At 41.1% G+C, this 11,025-nt stretch overlaps 1 protein-coding gene across 7 annotated transcripts in view; it reads left to right on the top strand.

Moving 5' to 3' along the window:
* SEC22A (SEC22 homolog A, vesicle trafficking protein) overlaps positions 1 to 9,355 on the top strand; it is a 39,103-nt gene extending 29,748 nt beyond the window's left edge. For 4 of the 7 annotated variants that reach the window (XM_077829565.1, XM_077829567.1, XM_077829568.1 and 1 more), the window contains 2 exons: positions 7,321 to 7,458; positions 8,433 to 9,355. In XM_077829565.1, the coding sequence (XP_077685691.1) occupies positions 7,321 to 7,458; positions 8,433 to 8,633 (339 nt within the window). In that variant the 3' untranslated portion in view covers positions 8,634 to 9,355. Of the gene's footprint in view, positions 1 to 7,320; positions 7,459 to 8,432 lie in introns of those variants that run through there. The other 3 variants (XR_013347447.1, XR_013347448.1, XM_077829569.1) reach the window with 3 other exon arrangements.
* Positions 9,356 to 11,025: the final 1,670 nt, after the last annotated feature.

Consider the following 11,025-nt stretch of genomic DNA (forward strand, 5'->3'; position numbering starts at 1 on the left):
AGGGAAATTTTTTCCCTAAACAAAAGACATATATACATACAGTATATGTTTTAAACAAACAATTTAATACTTTACACAGCACTGATGATTGTGAAGCTTGGTGGAGGTGGTGAAGTCAGAGGATGGAAGACGGTGGAATATTTCCCAGGGAATGCCTTACTACTAAATGATGAACTAGCACTTGTCTGAGCCCCTCAAGGGTTAACACGTTGTTAATGTAGCCTCACACTCTACAATATGTGCACGAATGGAGGGAGGGGAGACGGCATGGCAGAGAGAGAGACATCATGTGTGTGATAGACATTGCCCCTTTAAGTGTGCTGACCCCACTCTAAGTACACTGCCTTTTTAAGTAGATAAGCAAATTGAGACAGCAGCTGCTGCCAGCAAGCTCCCTCTGTCCTGAGCCCTGTTGTGCTCCCCGCCCTGGTCTCTGGAGATGGGGTAAAGGAATGAGGGTGGGAGGGGGACACCCTGACATTAGCATCCCTCTTATCCCCCTCTCCATCCACTGCACAGCAAGCAGGAGACTCACGGGAGCAGCTCCAAGGCAGAGGGCAGGAGAAGCACACTGCAGTGGGGGGAGGAACAGCTGAACTGCCTGGCAATTGATAGCGTGCTGGGTGGCTGCTGCACAGGGAGCTTAGGGGAGCTGATGGGGGCTGCCAGCCCACCCTGGTTCTAAGCCCCCACCAGCTAGCTCCAATGGGCTGCTCTTCCTGCGAGCAGTGGACAAAGCAGGCAGCTGCCTAACAACGTTATAAGAGAGCATTGCACAACTTTAAACAAGCATGTTCTCTAATTGATCAGCAATGTAACAATAAAACAACGTTAACCGGGACGACGTTAAGTGAGGAGTTACTGTATTAGGCCTGGTCTACACTGGGGGGCGGTGGGTGAGCGAGCTAGGTCAGTCTAAGTTACACAACTTCAGCTACGAAAATAGCATAGCTGAAGTCAACGTACTTAGAGCTTCTTACTGTGGTGTCTTCACTGCGGTAGGTCGACTGCTGATGCTCCCGTTGACTCCGCCTACGCCTCTCACTCTGGTGGAGTACCGGAGTCGATGGGAGGGTGCTCAGTGGTCGATTTATCGCATCTTCACTAGACGCGATAAATTGACCCCCGCTGGATCGATTGCTCCGGAGGTAAGTGTAGACATGCCCTTAGTGACATCTCTCTAGCAGATGTCTTTTTACAACTTGAGTTCTCTTCAGCACTTGTTGATTTTTCATCAGTGCCTACCTTAAATAATCTCCCCACAAACCTTGTTATTTTTCTGTGCCAGCAGTCTGGTTCCATTTTGAATAAGGTGGAGCCGATCCCTTTTGTATAGGGTGCCCTTCCCACACACAAATTTCCCAATACCTCACAAATTGAACCCCTCTTCTTTATATCATCTTTTCATCAATGAATTGCAACAGTGGAGTCCTGCCCCCAGCATACTTGCTGACCTTCTGCATGATGGAACTGGAAATGTTCACGAGAAAGTGACCCCAGAAGCTCTGGATGTATAAACCTTTTCCTAGTATTCTAAATTTAATTTCCAAGACTTCTCTACTATATCTGTCTGTGTCATTATTACCAAAATGCAGTTAGCTCTCTTTGCTCCCCAAATCAAGTGTCAATGACATGGCACGTTTAAGATTTCTAAATCTAGATCTTGCATGAAAGCGCATTGTGTTGCTGTTCAGCCACAGGACTGGCCTAATGTTTTACATTTTGTTCAGTTAATACTTTAAAAAAAAAAACCAGTTTATTAGTTTCTAAGAAAATGGTTACAGTCAAGTTGTACAGGACAAAAATTGGACCTAAAGGGAATAGAAATTTAGTCCAACATGTTAAACTAATCACTGTGCTGCCAGAAAGCTTATACTTTGTTAACTATTGCTTAGCAAAGAATAAATGCAGTGTGGCTCTGTGTCTGTGTCCAATCTCTGGGTTTCAAATGTAGCTGCTCCCTCTAGATCTAGAATTCTAGTTATGTAATCCTAACTACCAAGAGTCCAAGCAGAATTCAGCCATGCAAAACAAAATTCTTCAGAGCCTTATAATAGATATCAGCAATATATCGGTATCATTGACTGGCAAACCAAGACTCAAAATAATAATATACAGGATGTATCCAACTTAAAAACAAAATGCAGTAGCTATGAGTAGTTTTTAGGCAGATGAAGGAAAAAAACAAGGCCCTAAAACAACTTCAGAATCAGCTGTTTCAGCTTTAGTATGAAGGGTCCCTCCCTGGCAATCATAGAATATCAGGGTTGGAAGGGACCTCAGGAGGTCATCTAGTCCAACCCCCTGCTCAAAGCAGGACCAATCCCCAATTAAATCATCCCAGCCAGGGCTTTGTCAAGCCTGACCTTAAAAACTTCTAAGGAAGGAGATTCTACCACCTCCCTAGGTAATGCATTCCAGTGTTTCACCACCCTCCTAGTAAAAAAAGTTTTTCCTAATATCCAACCTAAACCTCCCCCACTGCAACTTGAGACCATTACTCCTTGTCCTGTCCTCTTCTACCACTGAGAATAGTCTAGAACCATCCTCTCTGGAACCACCTCTCAGGTAGTTGAAAGCAGCTATCAAATGCCCCCTCATTCTTCTCTTTTGCAGACTAAACAATCCCAGTTCCCTCAGCCTCTCCTCATGTGTTCCAGACCCCTAATCATTTTTGTTGCCCTTTGCTGGACTCTCTCCAATTTATCCACATCCTTCTTGTAGTGTGGGGCCCAAAACTGGACACTTTACCATACGTTACCATACGTTCTCTAAAATCTCCTACTCCTCAAGCAGGTGTGATCAGCATTTCTGTTTGTTCTTTAAATGCAAATCTAATAATGTAAAACTCACATAGATAGTGTGGTCAAGAATATCCCTGAACTACTTGCAGTTGCTATATTGGATTTGTTCCATTTTGCTATATTAATTCTGATTTTTAGGCACATTTGATATTGTATATGTCAATCCTCAGATATGCATTTCCAAGAAAAAACTTGTATTTTTCATTTTCCTGAGTCCAGTTTGCTCATGAATCCAAGATTTGGCTCTGATTTCCCAGCTCCAGCCAGACTCAAAAAATCTTTAGTTTGTCTCTCAGTGCTGCAACTTTGAAGGAGCAGCACTGTAATATTCAGAAAGAAAAGTAACTGAGGGGTGAGGGAATCAATAATACAGCCAAGAAAACCAAAAGTTTCTATCCCAATAGTATAAAATTAAATCTAGTGTCTGAAATCTTATCTGGTCTGCTTTGCATTATACTGGCTCGCTCCACAATCTTGTAGCCTCCTTTGAAGTCTCAGTTTTCCCTAACTACAAGTCTCAAGAACTGACCTCAAGCCATTTCTTAATAGGTATAAAAGCTTTCTTTCTCTGTAGTAACATAGGGAAGCCTTCTACACAAAAGCATATTCTGTAATTGCCATGCAAAACAGTTCCCTTAAAACGAACCAACACAAGATTTTCATTACATTGCTTGTTAGTGACATGTTAAAATCACAGTGCCTTGGCCTTTTGACTGCTGCTGTTTTGTAAGTGGCAATTTTCTCCCCATCTCGAAGTAGGATAGGGATTGCTGAAAAATTCAGCTCTGCACATACAGTAAGGCAACGAAACTTGAGTAAAAGCCTCCAAGTTTATGGAGCCTTGATCAAAAAGCCCATTTACATTATTAAATGTAGTTACTACATTTGTCATCCTATTTTTAAATCCTTTGTTTTCATTGATCATTTGAGAGAAGCACATCCTGATGGCTTACTCTGTTCTTTGAAGCTGTCACACTCAGCTCTTCAGGTTTTATCACAATGGCGAGGTGATTTCATGAAATGAGCTAGATTCTAATCACTGATTTACTGGTACATGTTAATTGCCCTTTAAATATAACTTTTAAAACCCTCCCCAAAAATAGTTGTTAGGTGCTGTATTCGAAGATACTCCACATGTTCAGAGGAAGCCAAGCTGTTCTCTTGACCCTACTTTTACTCTGGACTATTTTTGTTCTGTTTCATAGGGAGGATAAACAGATGCCTTAATAAAGGGGCCCAGACGCTATGGTGATGGGCACTAAAAGTATCTAAGATAGAGCAACAAGTTAGCAAAATGTCCAACAGAATAAAAAATAACCCAGTAAATTATATTATCCAGAAGCAATCACATAATTCCTGACTTTCCTTGGAGAAACTTAAAAAATAAATACTACCACTATCTGTCAGTATCGTAATGCTAATAACAATTAAGGCAGTGAATAGTGCTAAGTTACTGTGATGGTGAGTACTGTAGAAATCCCGAAGGTAGCACATGGCAAATGGAAATGGAGAAAAGAGAAGTTTGTCCAGAAGCTGAGTGTATTACGGAGAAGAGAGTGAATGAAAATAGTACCTATGGGAATGTACCTTTTTAAGAAAGAACTAAACTCGGTAAAATTAGCCAAAAGGTAGGTACTGTACAAATAGGCTTTTTACAAAACATCCTCTCGCACGTGTTTGCAACCAGATTTCTCCTAGTACAGGAGAACTGAAAGTGGAAAACAATAGAAGACAGTTGGCAGTTTTTCAAAGAGACATTATTAAGGGCACAAGAGGAAACTATCCCACTGCATAGGAATGATAGGAATTATGGTAAGAGACCACCCTGGCTTAACCAGGAGATCTTCAATGATCTAAAAATCAAAAAAGAGTCCTACAAAAAGTAGAAACTAGGTCAATTACAAAGGATGAATATAAACAAATACTACAAGTATGTAGGGACAAAATTAGAAAGACCAAGGCTCAAAACAAGATCAAACTAACCAGAGACATAAAGGATAACAAGAAAACATTCTACAAATACATTAGAAGCAAAAGGAAGACCAAGGACAGGGTAGGCCCGTTACTCAATGAGGGGGAAAAAATAATAGAAAATGTGGAAATGGCAGAGGTGCTTAATGACTTCTTTGTTTCGGTTTTCACCAAGAAGGTTGGTGGTGATTGGACATCTAACATCGTGAATGCCAGAGAAAATGAGGTAGGATCAGAAGACGCTAAAATAGGGAAAGAACAAGTTAAAAATTACTTGGACAAATTAGATGTCTTCAAGTCACCAGGTCCTGATGAAATGCTTCCTAGAATACTCAAGGAGCTGACTAAGGAGATATCTGAGCCATAAGCGATTATCTTTGAGAAGTCATGGAAGACTGGAGAGATTCCAGAAGACCGGAAAAGGGCAAATATAGTGCCAAACTATAAAAAGGGAAATAAGGACAACCCAGGAAATTACAGACCAGTCAGCTTAACTTCTGTACCCGGAAAGATAATGGAACAAATAATTAAGCAATCAATTTGCAAACATCTAGAAGATAATAAGGTGATAAGTAATAGCATGGATTTGTCAAAAACAAATAGTCTCAAACCAACCTGATAGCTTTCTTTGACAGGGTAACAAGCCTTGTGAATGGGGGGAAGCAGTAGATGTGGTATATCTTGATTTTAGTAAAGCTTTTGATACTGTCTCGCATGACCTTCTCATAAACCAACTAGGGAAATGCAAGAAAAATTATTAAAGGTCTAGAAAACATGACCTATGAGGGAAGGTTGAAAAAATTAGGTTTAGTCTGGAAAAGAGAAGACTGTGAGGGGACATAAGTTTTCAAGTGTGTAAAAGGTTGTTACAAGGAGGAGGAAGAAAAATTATTTTTCTTAACCTCTGAGGATAGGACAAGAAGCAATGGGCTTAAATTGTAGCAAGGGAGATTTAGGTTGGACATTAGGAGAAACTTCCTAACTGTTAGGGTGGCTAAACACTGGAATAAATTGCCTAGGGAGGTTGTGGAATCTCCATCTTTGGAGATTTTTAAGGCCAGGTTGGACAAACACTTGTCAGGAATGGTCTAGATAATTAGTCCTGCTATGAGTGTAGGTGACTGGACTAGGTGACCTCTGGAGGTCCCTTCCGGTTCTGTGATTCTAGGAAAATGAGTAGAAATAAAAGTATGCGATATAGTTGTAACCCTGTCAGTCCCAGTATATTAGAGAGACAAGGTGGGTGAGGTAATATCTTTTATTGGACCAACTTCTATTGGTGAGAGAGACAAGACCGGAAGAGAGGGTTCAGGAAAGATGTTGTTTGATACCTCCGTGTGGGTTCCAGTGTTGGATGATGACAACTATGGGTGTGTAGTTGGAGGGGGTTTATTTCTATTCTTCTAACAACCCCCTAACCTCTCCAAGCTCATTATCAGAAACAAGCTCCCCACAGACCAGGACATCATCTCAAAGCAGCACCAGGTTCTGCCAGAACAACATATGCAAAATCTGCAGACATATCTCCACTGCTACAATGATCATCACCCCCACAACACACCTTTCAAGATCCAGGGGTTCTATGCATGCCTATCACAACATGGGGTGTACCTCATCCAGTGCACTTAAATGCCCCCATAACAATCGTGTGAGTGAAACCAATCACTACAGTCTCGAATAAACTCATAGAAGAAGATGATAAAAGACAAAAACACCATATCACCAGTGGGTGAACACTTTTCACAAAGTGATCACTCTGTATCTGACTTATTAGGTGTCATCCTCAAAGAAAACCTGCACAACACTTTCAAAAGTGGGAGCTTAAATTCACAACTTTGCTAGACACTGAAATCATGATCTTAATAAAGACACTAGATTTATGGCTTATTTCAACAATCTGGAACCCACTAACTCCCCTTTTTGTCCTATGACTACAGGGGTGTTCATGGGCCACTTCACCTTGAATGGTTAGAATATGTGCTAACTACTTATACTAAACTATCTGTTCGACCTTGTATTTAGCTGTGACACTCTGAGTTCCTTTCCCAGACCTGAGGAAGAGCTCTGTATAGCTCTAAAGCTTGTCTCTCTCACGAACTGAAGTTGGTCCAATAAGATATTACCTCACCCACCTTGTTGATCTAGAAATAAAAGTACAAGTCTTTATTGTACCACATGAGAGAAATGCAAAAAGTAAACAAGTAGCATAAAGATTTTTTTAAAACAATTCTTCCTTTTTAAAGAAAAGCCACTTAGATCAGCATCAACCCTGACCATTGAATGCATGGCTTGATATTGATCTAGAGTCCTCAATCAAATGAGTTTGGTGGTATGAACTCAATGCATTTTTATAATAGCCTGTATCTTAATAGCTTCTTGATTTTCACCAGAGTTGTCCCTGTTTGGGGAGAAGTCTCTCTTGTGCTGTTCCTTTTGCAGGATCCCTTGGTATTTTCTGCTTTTGCTTGCTTGCTTTCACTCCTGAAAACTCCCCCTCCTTCCCCCCCACGATTCCCTACTTTGAAGTGACTTTGTTTTATTTTAGCACAGCTGCATGCTGTCTTTGTTCTGTGGATCCTTGATGAGCCATGGCATCCTCTGCCCTGCTGCTTTAAATAGCAGCCATGCAGAAGATTCAAGGGAGCATCAAAGATCAGAAGGCATTGGTCAACATGCAGCTGAGGTGAGAACAAAGCAGTCTCTTTGGAGGAGGAATGGGCACAGATGGAGAACAAGAAGAGGAGTAGATGTGGGAGCTAAAGTCAGGAAATGGAGCAGTGAGTTGTGGAAGTGGGAGAGGAGGAAGGCATTTGTGAAAAACAATGTAATTTTATCAGATCTGAGATTCCCAGATGTAATGGAATAAAGGATTTGGACTTTGAAGAATGTTTTGTGAAGAAAAGAAACTTGGGATGAATTGAGGTTGTCCTCTTAAGACTCCTCTCCGTAGCGTGTTCTCCTTCTACTCTTTTTCTCCTCCTACTGACTTACATTTGTGAAGCCAGAATGTAAATATGCATTTGAATCCCCACAGTAATCCTACCACCTTTTAAGGATTGGGGCGTGTACAAAGGGAAGCTGCATGTGCTGGGTAAAGTAGAGCATGGGGGCTATGTACAGCTGCCTGATTTTCCTGCTCTCATCCCATTGCAGGTTAAGCAGCCTGAGATCTGTTCTAACTTGTGCCACCCGGGGATAGCTGGGGTGTCCCCCACTCCCTATGCTAGTGACTACAAGGAGTGAGACCAAGGAGCCAGTATACCAGCTTTACACCTATATTGACTCCCCAATGCTGATGGATTCCATCCAGCCAGGGACTTAAGGAGGCTTAGGTTTCTTGTGCGTTGCCTAAGTGGCATACACAAGCCAAAACATTTGTTTCCATTGCCCCTTTCGTTATTGATAATGAGCAAATATGATGAAGAAATCTTCCTTGAAAAGAGAATAATGGAAGCAAAATTTAATTTCTTCTGATGCTGAGCACTGTTCACTCCTGAATACCCACTTAATTTAGTACCACATTTACCTACTCAATTAAAAAAAAACAACAACAGTTCCACATGGTTCATTTCTGTATCTACTTGGAAGTTCAGTGTGATTTGTTAGCAGAAGTAATTTTCAATGCACTAATCAGACTTTGTGTTTTCTTCTTTGCAGTGTTACTTATTTTTATATTGCACAAGCTGGCGGAATGTCAAATCTTTCCTGACTTTTGGTTTAATTTGCCTATGTAACATGTATCTGTATGAACTGCGCAATCTCTGGCAGCTCTTCTTCCATGTGACAGTGGGAGCGTTTTCAGCATTACAAATACGACTAAGACAACCACAAGGGAAGTCCCCTGATTACAATGTCTGACCCAAGTCCTGGGATGTCCCAAGGCAGTCTTAGTCCACCCATGGTTCCCTCTCAGGAATGAAAAGCTTTTCTCCAAAAGAAGAAGTTGGTGGTTGTTTTTTTTTGTTTGTTTTTTTGTTTTTAAAGATCAACGTAAGATGCCTGTGGACGTTTGTGACTTGAGAATTTAGACTTATCCTCATTGAAGACTGAAGACACAAAGAATACAGGATTAGTAGAGGAAAATGGGTCCTTTTCCATGCAGAGAATTGTCCCTTGAGGACAAATAAAAGTTTGGAGAACTTGACTGATAGCAGGAAAAAGCCTCCTTCAAAAGTATGATAATGGCAAAGATGTGTGTATATATAGGGCATGTTCTGCATATCAAGTGAGCGTTCCAATTCCAAAATCAGTTTTGCCTTTGTGAGGCAGTAGTATAGGCTGAATACAAAGATGCTATTGCATATTAACAGACTAGATTGGAATGAGTGAGTTACTAAATGTGAGAATATTGGATTGCACATTAAATTTAATGGGATGTGTGTATGTGTTTTCTTAATTAAAGCCTAACCTGGAAACCATCTGTTTATGGGGATTAGCTCCTTGGTCCCAGTGGCCTTCCATCTAGTCCTGAGTTAACTATAAATCTTGGTAAATATTTTTCTCTGTATAATTTGCTTTTAATGATCTTTTGAAAGTGACCTTTATGGACAAGTTTTATTTAAGTAAATAACCTAAAATTCTGTCTCTTGGCCCATGATTCTTGCTCTCCTCCTCTATTTGAACACTAGAATTTTGAAAAGAAGTTGACAGGTGGGTAAACAGACATTGATTTGCAACCTGTTTGAGATATTGCTTGTGTCTCTCTATGCATTTTATGAGATGGATTAATAGCTGAAACTTAATTTAGCATATAGGCTATATATATATATATATATATATATATATAGGTGGTAAGTTTATTTCCAACAAACATAAACTGAGTAAAAAAAAATCCTTTTTGGATCCAGGGATTTTGTTGGTTCTGGTAGCTTTACATTTTACTGAATTGGAGTCAAACCTCATTAATTTGTATTAGTGGCTGGGACATCTTTGTAGAGTCCCAGAGTTTGTGAATTAATTAGCAGATGAACAATCAAGGCCATTACATTGCATTCTATTTATTTTCACAATCCTATTTTGTGTTAATTATTTCCAGTGCTTTATAGTACACTGGGAAATATATTTTAATATTGTTTGCTCAAGTTTTAATAGCAGGAGGGCTTCCACATTGCTTGTGAGCATTACTAGGCTTGGCGATTAGTGATGTTCTGCTTTACTATCAAATGTTACTCATCAGATCTCTGTAGGCGGTCCCCACCTAAAATGTTCTCTTCAGTAATTTATTGGCAATCAAGCTGTTAGCAGAGAAGAAATACCTAGACTGGGAACAACTATTATTCTTTTTAAAGGAAGTGACCTTACTCAAGGTCAAGGATGAGGCTTTCTTCTGGCAGCTCGCGGAAGCTACTAGATCGCACGCCCTGGTTCTCATGGGTGACTTTAATTTTCCTGATATCTGTTGGGAGAGCAATACAGCGGTGCATAGACAATCCAGGAAGTTTTTGGAAAGTGTAGGGGACAATTTCCTGGTGCAAGTGCTAGAGGAGCCAACTGGGGGGGAGCTTTTCTTGACCTGCTGCTCACAAACCGGGAAGAATTAGTAGGGGAAGCAAAAGTGGATGGGAATCTGGGAGGCAGTGACCATGAGTTGGTTGAGTTCAGGACCCTGACACAGGGAAGAAAGGTAAGCAGCAGGATACGGACCCTGGACTTCAGGAAAGCAGACTTCGACTCCCTCAGGGTAGGATCCCCTGGGGGACTAACTTGGCTTAACGGTGAAATCCTAGCGGATCTTAAACATAAAAAAGAAGCTTACAAGAAGTGGAAGGTTGGACATATGACCAGGGAAGAGTATAAAAATATTGCTCGGGCATGTAGGAATGAAATCAGGAGGGCCAAATCGCACCTGGAGCTGCAGCTAGCGAGAGATGTCAAGAGTAACAAGAAGGGTTTCTTCAGGTATGTTGGCAACAAGAAGAAAGCCAAGGAAAGTGTGGGCCCCTTAATGAATGAGGGAGGCAACCTAGTGACAGGGGATGTGGAAAAAGCTAATGTACTCAATGCTTTTTTTGCCTCTGTCTTCACTAACAAGGTCAGCTCCCAGATTGCTGCGCTGGGCATCACAACATGGGGAATAGATGGCCAGCCCTCTGTGGAGAAAGAGGTGGTTAGGGACTATTTAGAAAAGCTGGACATGCACAAGTCCATGGGGCCGGATGAGTTGTATCCGAGAGTGCTAAAGGAACTGGCGGTTGTGATTGCAGAGCCATTGGCCATTATCTTTGAAAACTCGTGGTGAACGGGGGAAGTC

This window comes from Eretmochelys imbricata, chromosome 11, assembly GCF_965152235.1.
Source record: "Eretmochelys imbricata isolate rEreImb1 chromosome 11, rEreImb1.hap1, whole genome shotgun sequence".
Taxonomy (NCBI): Eukaryota; Metazoa; Chordata; order Testudines; family Cheloniidae; genus Eretmochelys; species Eretmochelys imbricata.